Source organism: Vigna radiata, chromosome 9 (genome assembly GCF_000741045.1).
Source record: "Vigna radiata var. radiata cultivar VC1973A chromosome 9, Vradiata_ver6, whole genome shotgun sequence".
NCBI classification, from domain to species: Eukaryota; Viridiplantae; Streptophyta; class Magnoliopsida; order Fabales; family Fabaceae; genus Vigna; species Vigna radiata.
Genome location: NC_028359.1, coordinates 17,415,301 through 17,437,059, shown reverse-complemented (window position 1 = coordinate 17,437,059; position 21,759 = coordinate 17,415,301). Strand labels below are relative to the sequence as shown.

General features: G+C 32.4%; 1 protein-coding gene and 1 pseudogene across 1 annotated transcript; one reads left to right on the top strand and one right to left on the bottom strand.

Moving 5' to 3' along the window:
- Window positions 1–5,106: 5,106 nt before the first annotated feature.
- On the bottom strand, window positions 5,107–7,043 carry LOC106773460 (pentatricopeptide repeat-containing protein At1g12300, mitochondrial-like). The gene has a single exon (XM_022786437.1). It carries the CDS (start codon window positions 7,029–7,031, stop codon window positions 5,400–5,402), a length of 1,632 nt encoding a protein of 543 aa, XP_022642158.1. The 5' UTR covers window positions 7,032–7,043; the 3' UTR covers window positions 5,107–5,399.
- A 1,737-nt stretch (window positions 7,044–8,780) lies between these two features.
- On the top strand, window positions 8,781–11,228 carry LOC106773459 (annotated as a pseudogene).
- The last annotated feature ends 10,531 nt before the right edge of the window (window positions 11,229–21,759 follow it).

The window sequence follows — 21,759 nt, the reverse complement described above, 5'->3', positions numbered from 1 at the left end:
ATATATATATATATATATATATATATATAGGGTTTTAGTTGGTACATTTTAACAATGTGTACCGGGTTTTAGTAGACAAAAATACCTTCACATATTATGGATTCTATGTTTTAAAATCAAAGGTATTTGAATAATTTTCATTCTCAAAACTAAAAAAAACAAGAAACCCCCCAAACCCCTACTCACCTCCCTCATTTCTCTCAACCCTTTCTCTTTCATCTTTCTCACTCCAACATTTTCTCTATCATCCTATGATAACTGAAAAAAAATCAGAAATACTCGTCGTTAAACAATTTACCTTTGTAAAGAGTTGAGTCATTGGCATATTTGCCTTCAGGCAAAGGTTAATTCAAGATCTCTTCAATTTCATCATCTTCACTAACCTATCTAATTTCATCATCTGCAGATGTAGAATCATCATCTCTTAAAATACCTCCAAGCCAATTACCAATTCCTTCTGATGTCATTATACTTGTCAAAATTAGATAAAATTAGATAAGACAAAAACTATAAAATGAAAACCATTATAAAATCACTTTTTATAAAAAATTGTTTGATAACGAGTGTTTTGATTTTTTTTTCAGACCAATTATCAATTCCTCTGATGTCATCATGCTTGTGAAAATTTAGATAAAATTAGATAAGACAAAAATATAAAATAAAAACTCATTATAAAATCATTTTTTGTAAGAAATTGTTTAACAACGAGTGTTTCTGATTTTTTCCAGGCGAATTACCAATTCTTTCATATGTCATTATACTCATAAAAATTAGATATAAATTCATATTAAAAATTCATAAACTAAAGTCATTTGAGTGGGATGAAAATTATTCCACTCGAGGTATATACAGTTCCATCTCATTCCTCATATTATTTCATCTCTTACATATTATTCAAACTTCTTAACTAATGCAAGTTTTTCTTCTACGGGTAAGTTTCTCTTAACATCTATAAATTCACCACCACTACACAACATAAAGTTAGTTTTGAAATATTAAAGATATTATAAAAGAAATGCATCCTAAAAGTTACAGTGAGTGAATGTGTGGAAAATATTTAAAGTCACTTTTCATGTGCATATTTAAAGTTGATTTATTTAAATAACTCTTCAAAATCTCGTGATTTCACTAAATTTCAATTTAACTTTTTAATGGAATCTTATTTTTTAAAAAAGAAATAAGTATTTATTCTTTAATTTCCACTTCTGTTATATCAACTTGAATTTTTTGGTAAACTATGAAATTTTGCTTGAAAATTTATATGAATTTAAGAATAAAATAGAACTTATAGAAAAGTTTAAAAAGTAGTTCAATAATTTAATCCAGCATAATTAATATTTGTTAATAAACTATACTTGTAGAAAAGTTTTAAAAGTAGTTCAATAATTTAATCCAACAAAACTATACGCTCTTTAAAATCATTCAATCAATAAGTTATATAAATACATACAGACACACAAAACTCAAACATATTTTTTATCAAAACTCAGAAAAATCATGTCTCTTAGATTTGAATTTGAAAATTTTCTGGTGAAAGTAGTGTTTCGAAATTTTGAAGTTTGTGATGAGACACAACTTCGTTATTAAGAAGTATTGTAATTGTTACTGTCTTTTATCTCTAATTTACTTGTTAAATAGCCCTTAAAATTCAGATTTAACATAGTCGTAGCATGTTTAAAAAATAACCACAGATTTTTCTTTTAACACTTTCTTGCTTTTGCTTTACCATTTTTAAAAAATTGTTGATGTTGTTTTACGCAATTCATTAGTAGTTATTTTATTTTAATTGAAGACAATTATGTTAAATGTTTGATGGTGGATGTTTTACATTTTTTTTTCTCAGGTATATTTTCGTAGAGAATGATAAGTGTTTGATATATACAAACGGTTTCTTTCGTAATGTTAAGTTGTAGAATAATGAATTATCTGAAATTCAAAATGATGAAAAATCCACAGCACTTGAGTTCTTTAACTCATTGATTCAGTTCCAATCCAAAGCACTAGAAGAGAGCAGGTAGACAAGTTAACTCATAAATTTGTATACATACATGGATTATTTAAGGAAAAAGTTGAGCTTCTTGGTGTGTTGCAGAAAACCCTACAGTATTTTGCTGAATATGGGCATAGACAGCATGAAGAGCTTGTTCAATGTCATGAACAGATTCAAGGATTTCATGATCGTTTGATGGAAAATTCAAAGTCAATGTTGTCATATCAGGTTTGCAACTTCTTGTAGACTACTGGTTTTTGTGCTTCATGAAATTTTAACCAAAACTTTCTTTTTCTAATTTACAGGAATCTTTTGAATCAAAGCAGGCTTCCATGTTTGTTGTTTTAGACAGAATTTTTGCTCAGCAAAATGCCTTGTTACTTGAATCAAGAATGATCAAAGCTTTCTTTGTTTATTCCATATCAATCTTTGTCATCTTCATGTTGACTAGACCGAAGCAAACATACAATGAGACCGTTCCTGTATATTGGTATTTACTGACTAGTGCTATTAGTTTATATAAACCTCAGATTATATAATTTTGACTAAATATTATTGTTTCTTTACAGAGCTTTTTGCAACTTTCTTTGTGGAAGTACTTGTTATTCGTTTAACAAGTGAAAACATTACCAAACATGGATAATAAATGTGGCAAGATTATTATTCATGGTAGCTGCTGCAGTTCAACTGCTACATGCTATTTGCACATACAAGTAAATTGATAAACAGTAATAATAAAAATGCTATTTTGAATACAAATTTTGTATCTCAGAATTATTTGTGCATAAATATTTTGTGCATAAAGACAGACAAAATAAATATTTTGTGCATAAAGACATGATTCATCTTTGTATATTAATTAATTAAAAAAACAACAGTTTATGCATGTATTTAACTTTTCTACCGAATAAGTTATACTCAATAACATCATTCATCAAAGCATCAAAGTTAATAACTATTTACATAAACTATTTCAAATCTTTAAACTATTCTTCAAAATATATCAAACAAATCACAATCATTTCTAAAATGACATCAACACAAAAGGAAGATGTTAAACTGGTGGTAGTACTAGGAAGATGAAAATAAATTGGTGTTAAACTGGTGGCAATAGCCAGAATGCCAAATGGTCCCAGACTACTTTTATCGAAAGCTCCATTTCCACACCCTACATTTTCCTTCTTCCGGTTCTCTTTCAATCCTAAATATTCGATTTCAAATTCAGCAGATATGTGAAAATTTTCAACAAAATTTGCATTGGTTAAATATATATTCACAATTTATTATGCAGAAAAACAAGTGATTAACTTAATGGTATTAGAAAATCTATGTGGCAGGGCCTGTCCAGTGGCACAACTGAGCCATTCTTAACGACAAGTTCTTTTAATTCATAATTGCTAAGCCTTCAGCTCTCTATTTCTTCCACTTGCCACTGAAGCAACTGGGCTCTAGTTTTATTGTCAAACACCACTTTTCTTAGAATACTCTGATTTCCCCATGAAAATACCACATGCAGTGTTGTGGTAAACTCAAGAACCCAACCCCACTATTTCAAGCATTAATATTTAGAAGGCAATCAAATGTAAGAATAAAGTAACCTGACTGACCAATCCACATCTACCAAATTTTTTGCAATGCAAATACCACAAACAAAATAAATAAATCAAGAGTTTGTTATTGTAACCCTGCCTTCCAAATCTATGCACTCTGCATTAGTGCTTATATCTCAGATACCATTAAAACTGAAGTTAGCTCAGAAACACACAGTAGTGATGTAGAACAGATATGAAACAAGCTGGTGCATATTCAGGGTTACTGTGTGGAGGGACATCTGGAAGGACAGGGCTCCACTCTCTGCCCTTGGCAAGGATAAAAAAGATCATGAAGAAATCAGGGGAGGATGTTAAAATGATATCAGAGGAAGCTCCAATTATTTTCTCCTAGGCTTGTTAGCTCTTCGTTGAGGACTTTGCACAAAGAGGACTTAACCTCAACAGTTATTGCCACTCATCTATTTGACTTTATTACTTTGGTTTCCAATTCTCTAACAGCCATGCACTTGGTGTCACCACCATTGTTAAGGAGGTTGAAACCATAGATTAGTTTTCAGCAACCTTAACTCAACAGCAAATACAATATTTAAGTTCTATATATAGCTATGTAATTAATCTAAGAACTTTATAATTGTAATTATGTAATTTCTACTTATATAACTAAATAAGAACTTTATCAGCTGGTTATGCATACTTTAATGAAAGGAAGTTGTGCAATGATCCTTCATACACACTAGAAGTGGTATGTCTCTAGTTCTTTTAGACTTCAGCTTGATCATCTCCATGTTATGAACTGAGATAATAGGCTGCCTAATGTTCACACAGCAGAGCTTTTGAAGAGGAAGAAACCAAAGTATATGGGAAATAAAAACAAACCAGTAAATTTTCCAAATAACTCTTGTGGGAACAATATGGAGAAATAATTCAAATTCTATGAACAAAACATAAAAGAGGCACACTCATCTAGCAAATATCTTTATCAGATTTCTAAATTCTATAACATGAAATTTTGTTGTTTTGGAAGTACAAAATAGTCTAGTTCTCTTATTGGCCCAATGCAGAATGGAATGAATTTGTGAGTAAATTATTTGATAGATGTAATTCCATTAATTGTGTCAAATCCAAGTTCTGTATCTGCAAATTGGTTTGAATCTACATAAAATATGATCACATTCTTCAATAGATCTAAAGTATAATGGATTGAACCAGTTAGACAATTATTATGGAGAGATAATGTGCCCAATTGTGCTAAATTACCAAGTTCTGGTGGTATTGAACCGCAATTAATAGAGTGAGAATAAGAAATAGACATGTGAGATTCTGCTATCCGAAGAATTGAGAAAGAATTAAAAGTTCTTTAGGCATAGACATATCATGAAGATGATTATTGCCAAGGTTAAGATCCCTAAACTTCATAAGTGTGCTTATTCTTTGGGAATGGTTCCCTAAAGTGCAACACCGAAGGCCCTAAAGAAAAAAATATTTGGTCTTTGACAAACATGAATGGGGAATATCAAAGAGTTGGAAATAGAAAAATCATCAAGATTTTAGACATAGGGAGGGAGGTCACAGTTTTGGTCTTGAAAGACAATAAAATCATTGATTTCAACCTTTATACTACTCAGTTAAACAAATTCTATAAATAAAATGTAATGTCAAAGGAAACAAAATTTTGATAACAATCAAAATGTAGAGTAGAAAATAAAAATGTATCAACCCTTAACCAGGAAAACATTAGCAATAGAGTTTACAGCCTAAACCAACTCATCTAATAAAAAATTTTACAAACCATTCATGCACATTCTACGACAAACACATAAATGTAACTTGTTATTCAAATAAGGTGTCACCTTTCTTCAATTCAACAACTCTCTTGAGATCATTTCGTGCAAAAATTTCTCGGCCTTTTCAGTCTCGTCCTTCTTGAAGAGAGCAGAGATGATTATTTCAAAAGTAATAACATTAGATAAACAACCACGGTCTTCCATTTTGGACCACAAGGTCAATGCCTCATCAAGCAAACCCTCTCTACAAAGACCATTGATCATAACATTATAAGTAGAAATGTTGGGATTGTGACCTTTATTCAGTAGATCTTGAAAAATCTCTTGTGCATTCTTCAGTCTCCCCCCTCTACACATCCCATCGATAAGTATGGTTGGAGTGTACATATTTGGTTGAACTCCATTCTCTCTCATTTTCCTCAATAGTTCAATTGCCTTGTCTAGATGATGATTTTTGCATAAAGCATCAATCAAGGAATTATAAGTGATTGCGTTTGCTTGTTGATTTCCATCAGGCATCTCATGAAAAAGATCCCAAGCATCAGAGATTCTTCCACTTTTGCATAAACCATCAATAAGAGTGTTATAAGTCACTATATCAGGAACCATAGTCCTGTTGTGCATTTCCTGAAAATGATTTATGGCCTCATCCACCCTTTCGTTCCTTATGAGTCCATTTATCATGATATTGTAGGTCCTAACATTAGGACTCACTCCCATGTGGGTCATTGCACGGAATAATTGTTTCGCATTCTTCACTTTATTAACTAAGTAATACCCATCTATTAGAGCATTAAAGCTAACAACATCAGGTTTCACGGAAGCTTTCACCATCACACCTAAAACATTATTGGCTTCTCGTAGCTTTCTTTCCTTACACAATGTATCAATCAATATAGTATAGGTATAAACATCTGGCCCGATGCTATTTGATAACATTTCATTTAGAAAACCAAATGCTACTTCTACCTGTCCTACTAAGCAAAAACCATAAATTAGAGTACTATAAGTAACAACATCAGGAAAAATCCCCTTCATAACCATCTCAGAATACAAATCATAAGCTTCTTTGGGATGATTCTCTTTTAGTAGAGAGTCAATAATTATAGAATACATTACTCTGGATTGACCTTGAATCATTCTGAGCAATTTGATCGCGGCTTCAGTTTCTCCTATTTTGCTCAATCCATTAATGAGAATCCCGCAAGTAAATTGGTCGTGCCGAAATCCTAGTGCTACTACTTTGTCGTAAAAATTGAGGGCTTCCTTGACCTCACCCTTATCACATAGACCTCTCATGAGTGTATTTAAGATTATGGCATTTGGATGATAACCCCGTTTGAGAATCTTGGCAAATACAGAGAAAGCGAAAGCCAATTTGTGTAAGTGACAGAAACAATTGATGAGGAGGCTGAGATTAACAAGGTCACAGAGAATTCCCTTGAGCTCCAATTGCTTAATGAGAGAAATAGCAGTAGGGTACCGTTTCATCCTTACAAGAAATCCCAAAATCTTTCCAAATTCGAAGATGGGAGGAACATGACGCTCACGAAGCAAGCTATTGAATTTTGAGACGGCTTCGTCGTGTAAGGAAGTTTGAGAGTGAGAGTAAGAGCAAAATAGGGAATTGTGGATTGAAAGAAAAGGAGGAAACTTGGCAATGGAAGGAAGAAGAGAAACCCTAATACTTCTTGAGAGCCACATCGTTACTGCAAACAATAGTATGTATGGAATTCTTGAAATTTACGTTTTCTTCCATTTTAAAAAGCTTAACTTTTATGCTTTAAATTTTTGTTTGAACAAGATAATTAAATTCAATGAATTTTAATTTTTTATTTGGATAAAAGTTTTTTAATTACCACTAAATTCTAAAAGTTATTTAAATTTGAAATAATTCTTATTAACAAAAAATGAGTAGTATAAAAACGTGTGCACATCACTTCTATCTCGTTTTATGTCTTATATATGATAATAAAAAGAGTGCTTTATGCACCTCATCCTTTCTCCCTGCACCTCCAAAATTACGTTCTTGTTCTTCATTTAATAAAAGTCAAATCAGTATTAATGATTCATTAGTGATTTCTTAACCATTAACACCCCTAACTACCAATAACCTTGTCTCTTTGTCTGATACTATAAACCCTAAACTATGCACCTCCTTCTTCGTTCCTTCTTCGTTGTTCTTATCATTACAACCATTTCACTGTTTCATTATTTTGTTGAGCTCATCCCTACTGGTGCTGGTCATCTGGTCGTGATAGTGGCTGGTTGGTTGGTGCGTGATAGTGGCTGGTTGGTGCGAGGAAGAAGAAGAGTGGTGGTGATACTTGGTGGGAGGAAGAAGAAGAGAGAACTCGGACCAGGTTAGTAAAACACATTTAACTGCACTTCGTGATGCGATTCATGTTGACGCTGTTCGAACGATGTTTCTTTGCAGCTGCATATCGAGTTGTAGCAAACCCCAACCACATTTCGAGTTGCGGTTATTTGGGGTCGCACTACGAAGTGCGTTTCACGTACAGCCGCATATTGAGTTGCGGCATCCCCCAATCGCACTTTGTGTTGCGGTTATGTGGGGTCGCACTACGAAGTGCGTTTTCCCTGTGCACATACTTGTAGTTATTTTTGTTTAAGCATTGTTTTGTATTATTGAATATGTTTATGATTTGATGTATATATTAGTTTTAAGTTAGTTTTAGAGTGATGGTAGTTTTAATTATGAATCTAGAAATTACCCTTAATCTTGACTGTGAGGAGGTAGAGAACCCGTTAGTTCAAATTTGAAGATATTTGAGTTGCAGCCGAAAATTGATTTAGAGTTAAGCCTTTCTACACTCAGCACGATGCCACCAAATGTAGATGAGGGATGAACTTCATTTAGATTGAAACTAGGGCTTGTTTCACTTGTTCCAGGTGCTAGTGTAATGTTAAACTGGGGCAAAAAGAAGGTTATGGATCCCTCATAACAAACTGAAAAGTTCTGTTACTCAAGCTTGGAAATACCTTTGCAAGAAAGAAGAAACAGTAGTTGGTAGCTGTCTTGGATGATGCTAGAAATGGAAATATAGCACTTAACTTTAAAAATGGATTTTACACACTTGTTGAACAAGCTAAAGCCTTGTTTTCTGAGATAGATTTTTCTGCTTTGCTTTGGATCCACTGAATGTAGTTATAGACTATGAAATAATCGCATAATAGCTCACAAAGCCTTTCATATTTTGGTTTTTCAGTTGTAATTATTTGATAGGTTAAGAGAAGTATTTTATGGAGATATTTTACTCATAAAGAACTTAGATATTTTCATATTTTTCTTAATATTTTTTTTTGTTATTTGTTAAATATTATAATTTTAATTTTTAATGTAGGTTCTATTTAACTATATAAGATGGATAAGTATCCATTTTTGGATTCTCAAATGAATTCTGATTTTATGTCGGAATTTATTCTGATTTTATGTCGGAATTTTCTTCCTTTATAAATGAAGTCGGTGAGGGTGATTACACAGATAAATTTTCTACTGATCAAATATCCCCATCACGCGCCGATATGATTGATTGGGTTCGAAAGATTGCATTTGAGCTTGGATTTGTGGTCGTCATCATAAGATCTGACACATCAACTGGTGAACCTGGAAGAAAGACATTCGTTGTGTTAGGCTGTGAAAGGAGTGGGAAATGTAGGAAGTATAAGCAAGACGTGCAACCTAGTGTGTCTGGCACAAGAAAATGTGAGTGTTCGTTTAAGTTGAGGGGTAAACCTAAAGAACACGGTTGGGTGTTAAAGGTTATGTGTGGTTATCACAACCATGAATTAGCCGAGACTTTGGTCGGTCATCCTTATGCGGGAAGGTTAAATGCTGCTGAACAGTCAATTCTTATTGACATGACTAAGAGTCAAGTTAAACCCTCAAATATTCTTTTGACTCTTAAAGAACATAATGAAGATAACGTGACAACTATAAAAAAAATATATAATGTGAGATACACTTATAAACGATCTTTGAGAGGGTCGAGAACTGAAATGCAATAGTTGATGATGTTGTTAGATAAAGACAAATACATCCAGCATAGTAGATGTTTGGAAGATTCTGATGTAGTAAGTGACCTATTTTGGACACATCCTGATTCAGTGCACTTGGTCAATTCATTTAATATTGTGTTCTTAATGGATACGACGTACAAGACAAACAAATATCGTCTTCCATTGCTTGAGATCGTTGGAGTCACGTCCACTGGTTTGACATTCCCAGCCGCCTTTGCATTGCTTTCAAGTGAACGCCAAAATAATTTCACTTGGGCATTGGAAATGTTTAAAAGATTACTATTGACAACAGAGGGCGATCCACGCGTTATTGTCATTGATAGAGACCTTGCTTTGATAAATGCCATTACTAATGTCTTTCCTGAGACATATCATATGCTTTGTACATTCCACATTATGAAGAATGTGAAAGCGAAATGCAAGATGTTAGTGGATAAGCAAGAGGCATGGGATGGGTTGATGGAAGTGTGGCAAAATGTGATGGACTGTGACGACCAGTCCAAGTTTGATGGTTATGTTTATCGTTTTGAGTATGCCTCTGCTGCATGGCCTTTATTTTTTGATTATGTGAACTGTACCTGGATCATCCCATATAAGACATACTTCGTCAAGGCGTGGACGAACAAATTCATGCATCTAGGCAACACTACAACAAACAGGTAATTGTTATTGTTAATTTTTTTACTTATGTATTTCATATTTTCTGTCATAGTATTAATGTGTTTTGTCACAGGGTTGAGTCTGCGCATTGGAACCTGAAGAAATTATTGGGGTCTAGTATGGGAGACCTATGCTCGTGTTGAGATGTTATGCATAATGTCATTGTCCTACAACATAATAAGATCAGAGCGTCCTTTGAAAAAAGTATTCACTTAAAGAGTGATGCTTATAAAGCACTGAGATATAAAGGACTTGTAGGACGTGTTTCACGATACGCTCTATAACTTATTGCTGATGAAGTAGAGCAAGTGAATAAAATAGGTTTGGACAGTGCTCGTTGTGGATGCCTTTTGAGCTCAACATATGGCCTACCATGTGCTTGTATATTAGCACGATATGAGCCTGGAATGATTCCTCTTGGTGAAATACATGTTATCTGGACTCGTTTAAGCATTTCAAGAACTGTGTCTACTGAATCGCTTCCAGAGTTTAGCCTTCGTCGTGAAGTTCAACTGGTAGAGGAACGACTCAAAAATGTTGACATTGGTGAAAAAGTCAACATAAAACATAAGATGCTAGAAATTGCTTGCCCAGAGATGACATCTATGCTTGCTCCGTCGCATAAAGTGAAGACAAAAGGTGCACGACATAAGAGGTCTACGAAACGTGACCCATCATATTTTGAGCACGTTGACACTTTTCATTCCAAGACAGAACCTTCTTCTTCACGAAAATCTCAAGTGAAATCGAAGCCAAAAGAATTTGCACGAAGGCCAGTACCATTGTTAAATCAATTTCATCCGATTTGTCAACCATACCATCAATTTCATCCGATTTGTCATCCTTCATCTTAGTTTAATCTTTTTTCCTTTTCTTTTCTAAAAATATATTGGGTTTATTTTCTACTTTTTATAGGGTTCTTTGCTAGTTCTGAGATCTCCAGAAATTTATGAGAAGTTCATGTTGTATCCTGGGGGACTTCTGCAACATACCACGGATAAGTCCTTAAAGACAGTGAAACTACATGCCTCAAGAAATACGGTTCATGATTTTGTCAACAATTTCTACAATAATCTTAAGGACTTATGGTTGACATCAATAACTAGATTCCTGAAAGTCAAAATGGTTTTCAGAACCGCGAAACCACTTCCGGACATGTCAAAAGTCAAGGTCTTCTTTGGACAGAACTTCTGGCGCTAGCAACAACATGTGTCCATCCTTTTAGACATGTATGGAGTTGTTGCTGCTCTTTCATCTCCGAAGCTCGACTCCAGTATCCCTTCAAACTCAAAATTAGTTGAACATTAGATTTACACGAACAAGGTATGTCGGCACACTTTGTTTAGTGCACTTTCTAATGAGTTGCTTACTGCATGTTTTTACAAAATATAATACCTCATAATAAAACTGGTAAACTCCTTATGAGTTATGGAGAGGTTATCAACCTAACCTTAAATATCTAAGAGTGTGGGGGTGCCTAATTAAGGTAATGTTACATGATCCTAAGAAAAGGAAAATAGGCTCTAAAACCTCTGATTCCATTTTCTTAAGCTATGTTGAACATAATGCTGCCTATAAGTTTCTAGTTCTTAAAAAATGATGTGATTGAACATAACACTTTAATGGAGACAAAAATTTGCTTAGTTTTTTGAACATGTTTTTTCCTTAAAGGATAGTGAGAAATATGACCCTATTGATAATAATAATGATAATAATTAAGGTGATGTTACATGATCCTAAGAAAAGAAAAATAGGCTCTAAAACCTCTAATTCCATGTTCTTAAGCTATGTTGAACATAATGCTGCCTATAAGTTTCTAGTTCTTAAAAAGTGATGTGATTGAACGTAACACTTTAATGGAGACAAAAAAATGCTTAGTTTTTTGAACATGTTTTTTCCTTAAAGGATAGTGAGAAATATGACCCTATTGATAATAATAATGATACCTTGAATGGGGATTTGAGAAGAAGTAAAAGACAAAAAAAAAAGTTTCCTTTGGAGATGATTTTTATACTTATCTTGTTGATAATGATCATAGTAGCTTTATAAAAGCTATTAGTGCTCCTGATGCAAAACAATGGGATAAAGCCATTAAGACTGAAATTGAATAAATTCAGAAAAATAATACTTGGACCGTAGTAGATTTTCCTAAAGGAGCAAAACACATTGGTTGTAAGTAGATTTTTAAGAAAAAGTATTACAGAAAAGTATAAGGCAAGATTAGTAGCAAAATGTTTTAGTTAAAACCCCAACATAGATTATTTTGACACTTTTACCTTGTGACTAGGATTTCCTCTATTTGATCATTTTGACTCTATTTTTTATTTATTAATATTGTTAAATAATGGCTTAATCCCTCCATTGGTCCTCATATTTGTGTGCAAATCTCAGTTTGGTCCTCAAGTTTTGAACTGTCTCAATTGGGTCATAATTTTTGTAAAAATGCACACATTTTACCCTAATCGTTAAGTTGTCTCAAACGGCGTTAATTGATGCTGAGATGAATTTTTTATTTTAGGCTAAAATTCATCTCAGCAAGGGATGAATTAAGCCTAAAATAAAAAATTCATCTCAGCATCAATTAACGCCGTTTGAGACAACTTAACGATTAGGGTAAAATGTATGCATTTTTACAAAAATTATGACCTAATTGAGACAGTTCAAAACTTGAGGACCAAACTGAGATTTGCACAAAAATATGAGGACCAATGGAGGGATTAAGCCTTAAATAATTAATGAACATTAAACATTTAAATATGATTTTTTTTGTTTTTTATTTTTTTAATTTTAATGAACTACCTATATTCATAATTGTTTTATATTTAATTTAATGTCTATATTAGTTATTTTTTTAATTTAGTTACTTTTTTAAATTAAATAATTTTTTTTCTCTAAATTAAAATTAAATTAAACTTTTATATAAATATTATATTAATATTTCTATTAATATTCATATTTTTATTAAATATTTTTAATTTTAGGTTAAAGTTAGTTTAGAATGAAAATTTTAAAGATAAAAGAAGTAACACGATTTATTTTAAAATCTTAAGAAAAAGTCAAAAGGATAATATAAAAAGAAAACAAACAACTATTCAAAAGTTATGAAACTCAAACACATCATCTTATATTTTTTTTATTGTATTTTAGGTAGGAGACCCTTTTATAGTGTCAAATTTAAGAAATGTTCTTTAGTATCTCTGACATGATTTCGAAACAACAATGAGAGTAGACACAAGGATTTTTTTTTAGAAGTTAGAAAATTAGAAACTTGTGTGTAATTAAAAATATAAGGAGCAAATACTATATGGTGAGGAATTTTTAGATTATATATGTATATTATAAACACAACTTTTTTATTTATTCTCATATAATATCTTCATATATTGTGTAGTTATTTAAAGTTTTTAATTTGTCTTTGGATGAACCTTTACTATAGTATTTTTTTCATTGATGATGATCAAGAATGGGGTAAATGTGATAGTTATTTTATTTTGATTTGTGGTTGATGCAGTATATGTGATGGGAGAAATGATAGAATGCTTGTGTTTGGTTGATTTGCGTATGTATTATTTCTGCTCGATGTTGCTGATCTTGTGGGCGTTGGAAAAAAAATGCTTGTATGATGGAATATATGTTAGTATGGTTGATCTGCATATTTTTTCGCTGCTTGATTTGTGCTGCTTGCCATTATTTTTCGTTGCTTGTTCTGTGCTGGGGTTAGAAGTAGGGAAGATGTTGGGTAAATTGCAAATGGAACTGCAGTTAACGTTGACGCTGCAATTAGATCTGCGGATGGTTTACGGGGGTGCATGGTTTTGGTTCTGTGTTGTCCGCATTATGATTTGCGGCTAGGGCGAAACGCAGTACGATTTGCAACTAGGGTGAAACAATCCGCATTTTGTAAAATATGTAAATTTCGGATTATATATTTTGTGCTATTTTCGAGCAATTTGCATAATTTTTTAATCTAAATATATATGCAATTTGCATAATTTTTTAAGGTAAATATATATCATGTTGTCTAAGTAAACAAAACCTGAGAGTAGGAGCATGGAGTCCACTTTTGTGTTTCACATTCTCATTCAACAAAACAATATTCTCATCAAGGGCTTTTATTATGTCCTTCTCAAACTTGTTGGTCAATCCTAGACACTGGACATTGTTGATCAATTCTAGTAAGCTTAGTGAATGTATGTCTACCCCGTTGATCATGTGTCTGTTGGAAGTCCCACATCGACTAGAGATAAGACCAATTTATAATATATAAGTGGGGTGCAGACCTCACCTTACAAGCCGGTTTTGTGGGGTTGAGTTAGGCCTAAAACCCACTTCTAACATAGTATCAGAGCTATGGTTAGAGCCTATCCTAGCGATATTTGTTGGGCATATTGTTCCACCCGCTATTGGGCCGTTATCAGACCACCAATTAATATCTAGTCTCACGCTTGAGATGTATATACCTCAGCGTGAGAGGGGTGTGTTGGAAGTCCCACATCGACTAGAGATAAGACCCATTTATAATATATAAGTGGGGTGCAGACCTCACCTTACAAGCTGATTTTGTGGGGTTGAGTTAGGCCTAAAACCCACTTTTAATAGTGTCGTACCTCCTTCTCCATATCTGTCAATCTTTAATTCATTTTTTTCATTCGTGTTTGAGTTACGTTAAGAACAATATTACTGTGTAAAAAAAATTTAAAAAATTAAAACAAAACTTACTAAGGTCCTTTATGTTGGCTTTTAATTTGCCATTTCCTTTTATCTGCTTTCTTTGTCTTTCAATTTTATAATTTATTGAATTTTTGTATCATTTAACTAGATAATAGTTGACGCTTAAATTAGAGTCTAACTCTTTCATCACAATTTGGTGTCATGCTCACTACAGTGCTAATATTGGGAAATTGCAGATATTTTAGCAGCTATTTTGCCATGATCGAAATCCTTAATGTTATGGCTTGTTTATGAAATTTTAGTTAATTTTAGCAGCTATTTTGTCATGCATATAATTTTATTTAATTTGTTTTTATTGTTGTTTATGAATTTAGAATTTGTATTAAATTATTTACTTAATTAAATAATTATAATTATTGCTATTTTGCCATGCATATTAAATTTTTTAAAATGCACAATGACGTTGCATATTGAAGTGCGTCAGCTTAGAACCACAGTTCGAAGTGCAGTTATAGTTTTTAAATATTTCACTAACCTCTAGAAGATCTTCTTGTGACTAGCTTCTTCGTCATCCAATATCCACACCACCACCATTAACACCACCAACACCCACCACTAGCACCACCAACACGCAGCACAACAACTACTCTCTAAAACCTCAAAACTCTCAACCTAGAAAATAATGAAATAGTGAAAAATGCTACTGTTGCAAGTGAAAAAAGTGCAAGAACGAGAGGGGGTGCATGTACTGTTAGCCTTTATACAATATGCAGCATAGTTGGTGGTTAGGAGATGGTTAGTAGTTAGGAGATCATTATTCCATCTTTACTTCTCTTTTGACTAAGGGTAAATAGGTAAAATGGGAGGTCCAGGGTGAACCACTCTCTCTTTAATGAATTAGACCCCCTCTTTACTTCAGGGAACAATTCCCAAAGAATAAGCACACCTACGAAGCTTAGCGATCTTAACCTTGGCAATGATAATCTTCATGATATATGTATGTCTAAAGAACTTTTAAGTCTTTATGAATTCTTCTGATAGTAGAATCTCACATGTCTATTTCTTACTCTCTTTATTAATTGCTGGTTCAATACGACCAGAACTTGGTAATTTAGCACAATTATACATTGTCTCTCCATAATAAGTGCCTAACTGGTTCAATCCATTCTACATTAGGTCTACATTAGATCTTGTTCTGGTATTATTAATGACTAATATATGTGGTTATATTATGATTGATGTTTGGTTGGATATCAGGTTTTTGGAACATTCCTTCATTTTCATATGAGGATATCCCAAAGATGCCAACTCTACAAGGTCTTGACTATCCTTCAAAACCTGTGATTCCCATTAGTTCTAATAATGAAATGTTAAAACGATGTTCTGGTTGGTGAGATAATAAATTTTTGGGTGGATCTGAGACTATTGTTTAGTAGCAGGAACAAAACACTTAAGTATAGGTTAAGTGTTTAAATATCTGTTATTAATTGATAAATGAAATTAAATGTTTAACAAAATTTAAGTATTTTTAGTAAGAAGAGATCTAATATTGTTTGGTTTTGTTTTGTAAAATAGCTGTTATTTTATTCTGACGAGGGTTTGATTTTAAAATTATAGAAAAATTAATTTCTTAATTAAATGATACTTTTGTTTTAGTGTGAACAATTCACATTTTATATACATCTTTAATTATTGATAATTTTATTTAAAGTTATTCAAATTTAACTTGGACATCAAGCAAAGACAATGAAAATAATTTTTTTCGTGGTAAAAATATCGACAAGGAACTTGGAATTTCTAAAAGAGAAGAATTACACATGTAAAATTAAAATCTAACTATGTTATTGTTTCATCCACACCCTAAGCTGGATCAGCTGGAAAACCATCTTTATCTACTTTCAGTGTTAAGGTAATCATAGCAAACAAAAAGATGATAAACAAAGAGACAACCACAAAAATAAGAGTAAGCTAATATTATAAAAAAAAAAATTCAAATCATGCAATTATAAGTCATCATACAACACATTTTATTTTGAAATCAAAACAACCTAAGCATAGTTAGATTCTAGACTTCACCATCGGATAAAAGTGTTATTGTCGAGTTATGGCGAGTTGTACATTTGTACTGGTGGAATAGTTGGCTCACCCCAACTATCATACAAAATTAGTCTGTTAAACAACGCCCTTTGTCAATGATACCAAAATATTGAGTTTCCAAATTCAGGAAAAATAACATTTCAAAATTTGGTGAGTTCCTAAACTAAATTTTGAAATCCCGTGAGTTTCTAAACTAGATTTCAAAATTCATTGATTTCCTAAAATGAATTTTGAAATACAATAATTCCTTAAAATAAATTTCAAATTAGGTTATTTCCTAAACCTAATTTCAAAATGTGGTGAATTTTCTAATCCAAATTTCAAAATCTAGTACATGCAAAGAGAGACTAATGAAGAAGAAAAACATGTAAGAATTGGAGGTGCATGGTTCAGTAAATATAAAAAATATAATATATGCGTTTTGGTAAGTAGTAATTATTGTTTATCTAATTTAATTTTATATAAGTTTTCATTGAAGGAAAAAACTGTAATGAAAGAATCTTAGAAATGAACGAAGATGCCCCCTCACAATTATTTTAGATATTTGGGTGATCACTCATTCCTTCCACCATTTTGTAGCAAATCTTGTTGTTTCCGATCTATGAAGGAACAAGAAGAAGGTATATGCTACTACCAACTATTATAAGTATTAAACTTTATATGTTCGAATCTATGTCAAATCAAATAGTAATTAATGTAAAAGGTTTCAAATCAATGTTTTCACACTGTAATATGTGGATTATTTTTCTAATATTATTTTTATTTTTTAATTTGCAAATCGATAAGTAAAATATCCAAACATTATGAATACAGCTCAATAAATTATAATATTTATTTAAAATAATAATTATTGAGATTTAACAAATAACTTTATTTACAACTACATTATATCTATATTAAAATTCAATTAATCATAACTACTATACAAAAATAAAATTAAAGATCATTAAACACTAACCAACATTAATTTCTAATACTTAAAAAGGTTTAAACTCTCAAATCATTCTCGCATTTGTAGGGAGTCTCAAGGAGGTCCTTTTGTTGAAAACAATCTTAATTGGGTCAAAATTTTTGAAAAATTAAGCCAATTAAGCCCTCTTCATTAAGTTTTCACAGACGACATTAATAGATGCTGAGCAGTGATTTTTTTTACATGGCATGACATTGTGAATTAAATTGAGTTGGTGAAGTGTTATACAATCAACAATTCCATGTGGATGCTAAAATTTTTATGGTTGGTAGCCCTAATATTTAAAGGGATCCCTTGACTTATACGTCTTTGTCTTGGGGAAGAAGAGCTTCTTGAAGCCAGAAGAAGAGCATTGTTGAGCTGAGGAATGTCTCGTTCATCTTTGTCTTACACATGCAAGGGTTAGGGCTTTCAACATAGTAGTGGCAGTGGTAGCAGGTTGGGTGTAAAACCCATTTGCTTGTGTGGTCACAATTTAGTGTTCCGCATTGCAAGGATCCCTAAAAACAAGGGCAAAAAATTCTGGGGTTGCCCTAACTTCAAGGTAAGTTTCATGGAAGCATAAATGTTAGTTTTATTTTTTGGGTTTTGATGAAGGAGTGTGTTTTGTTGTTCAACAAGGTGGGAGTAAAAATTTTTTTGGCTGCAACTTCTTTCAGTGGTGCAATGAAGAAGTAATTCATGAAGGAAATGTATTGAATGTAGAAGAAAGGAGTGGAAGTGCAAGAATTGAAGAAGTGGGTGGAAGTTTGATGAAGATGGAATAAAGTCTGATGAAGATGGAACAAACAAATGTTGAAAAGATGAAAATAGCTTGTTTAGAGAAAAATGTTGTTATGTTGGAAAAATGGTTGAAGGTGTTATTGGGGATGGTCTTTGTTATATATGTTTCTAATGTAATTGTAATATCAATGTTGGTGAAACTTGATTGATTTGTTATAAGAAGTTTATGTATTCTAATTTGGTATTTGTAATATTAATGTGTTTTATTTATAAAGGTTATTGATCAATGTTTAATGTTGTCTTATTTGATTTGTTTAATTATAATGGTCATTAATAAATACATTTAATGGTGTGTAAGCAAAATAAAAGAATGATCAATTGTAGTCAATAAGGTAAAGAAACCTGATCAATAAGCAATGATCAATTGTGGTCAATAAACATTATAAAACATTGTCTTATTAGCAAAAGAAACCTGATAATATAACATTGTCTTAACAAAGCCTGAAAACAACATTGTCTATCATTATCAAAATATTGTCTTTTGAAACCTCATCAACATTGTGTTTCAATATCAAAATACACCAAAAGAAAAGTGATAAAACATTGTCTTTGAATATTAAACATTAAATCATATATAAAAGACTGTCTTTAAAATGAAAGTCCTAAAATTTTCTACTAATTAAACATCAGTTCATTGGTCAGTAGGAAGCATAGTTGATTGTTGAGTGGGAAACACAGTTGATTGTTGAGTAGTAAGCACAATTGGTTGCTGAGTAGGAAGAAATATTGATTGCTCAGAAGGAAGCACATTAGATTGTTGAGTAGGAAGCACATATGTTGGTAGAGATATTGTGCCTTCTGTTTGTTGAGTAGATTGGTCAGTAGGAAACATAACTGTTGGAGGTCTTTGTGGACAAGACTTTTTGTTGTGTCCAAGTCGCTTGCAGAGACCACATCTTTTTCTGATCCCACCCTTTTTGTTGAGATTGTTGAAAGGGGGAGGACAAATTTAGCTGAACCCACAATCTCAGTAATATCTGAGTTTTCGATGATGGCAACGCATAATTAATAACACATGTGTATTATGTGTTACATGTTCTATGCTTACATGTTATATGCTTACATGAGAACATGATTGAGTTGATCATTGCATTTCACTGTGTTATATATGTGATTTTATCTGTGAATGCATGACAAATGATTTTGGAAAAGAAAAATCATAAGCACTTTTGTTGAACTTTAATTGTGTGGCAAAACAACAATTTTAAGTCGATTTCATTATGAGATGAGTCGATTAAAACTCGTGACAAATGGATAAACTATTTTCAAAGTGTGCTGTGAGAGTTTTCAAAGAGAAAGTTTTTCAAAACTTTTTTAGAGTGATACATAGTCGATTACATGCAAGCTGCATTCGACTGAGTCTGTTAGTTTTGAAATTCTGTTAATGCTTGACATAACTGTCTAACAGTCGTATTTTTAATTTGGTTGACCAAGCATTAAATGAGATTCGACTGCATTAATTGTGAATTCAATTAACTGCATTGATTGCTGCTAACTGCTATAACTGTTTTGTTATATTCGACTGCATTAGTAGCTAAGTCGACTAAAATGCGTCAGAGTTGTGATTTTCTATAAATTAACACAAGTTTGATTTCTGTAAGAACTTTTGTGATTCTAACGATTTTGATATATTTTGCAGAAAGTGTTGGCTTATAGAAAGTGTTGAAAAGCTCCAAGAATCAAGAAGAGACCGTGGTGACCACCTACTTGAGATTTCTTGAAGAGTAAAGTTGTTGTGCATTCAAAGTCTGATACATCTACACATTTGGGTGTTTACTGCATGATCAGGTTCTACAATCTGCTTGAGATTGGGTTGTGTTCCCTGTTATGATTACAGGAAGAAGAACATGTTGCGTTCTTGACTTTGAGGGGTTTCTCAAAGGCTTTAGATAACAGAAAAGGGGATTCTTGCTGCTGGTCTTGTTATTGTATGCCTATATTTTGATTAGAGGGTTAGAGAGGTGTTTTATATTTTTGATGTGAGTTCTCTATAAAAGCCTTGTTGTAAAATCCTTGATCATTATAGTGCATTTGCTTCCCGTGGTTGGAAGGACACTAGATGTAGGCAGGTTGGCCGAACCAGTATAAAAATGCAGTGTTAGAATTCTCTGATCCCTACTCTTTTATGCTTAATCGACTTTATTTTGTATTCATTCGACTTAATTTCGCTGAATTAAAAAGTCATTTTCCTTGCGTTTCAAGAAAGCTTTAAATGCATCACCTTTTGTGAAAAAGATTTTAAAAAGACTTTGTTTTTAAGTTTCACCAATTCACCCCCCTCTTGGTGTGATAAATTAAGACATTATATTTTAACACTTTCTTAATTCACTGTCATTCTTCTTCATCTCCCAAGCCTCTAGTCTTTGTTTCTTCTTGGGACTTCCTGACAATGTCCTCTTCTTTGGGGGTAATACATCTGGATATGATGTAATTTCCCAGACATGTTGATCATTGATAGGATAAATGATTCTGTTGTAGGTCTCTTCATACGTAGACTTCCTAAACCAATGCCCAATGTAGTCTTCTGCATTTAAATTCAAGAATTCCATTACAGTAGTGACGTGAGTGCAAGGAATTCCAATAATTGTCCATTTTCTACAAGTGCAATCCATTTTGTCAACATTGACAACAAATTTCTCCCCAAATTGAGAAATGTGTTTGACTTCAAATAATTTATCTGATGACCACCTGTCATGAATAGAAGTTGAGAACACATATAGCAATAAAATAGTGATAATGTGAATAGAGGTTAATTGTATGATTAAAGTTACCTTTGTAACCAATATTTGGTTAACCATGATTCCTTTTGAAATTTGTTGAGAACTTTAGAGCAGGCAGAACCTTGATATGATGCCATCTTTGTCCTGTTGGTAGCCCATCTCTTATAATGTAAACCTTAATGTCTTCTAACATGGTAATAATGGGCTTAGACCTAGCATGAACTAGCACACTATTGAAGCCCTCACACTTGTTGTTCATAAGAGTGTCACAATGTGATGTAGGGGTGAATCTAAATCTTGACCAAAACCTAGAAGTAAATTTTAGTAAATATAACTATGAAATGTGAGTATATAAACTATTTATAAGAGTGAATACATACCTAGGTGGAATGGCGATCAAGTATTTAAATGCCTCTAAATTCACCCCTTTAATGTTCCTCATTTCAAACTCCTATTGTTGTGGATATGTGGCTGTTGCTGCCCTCCACAT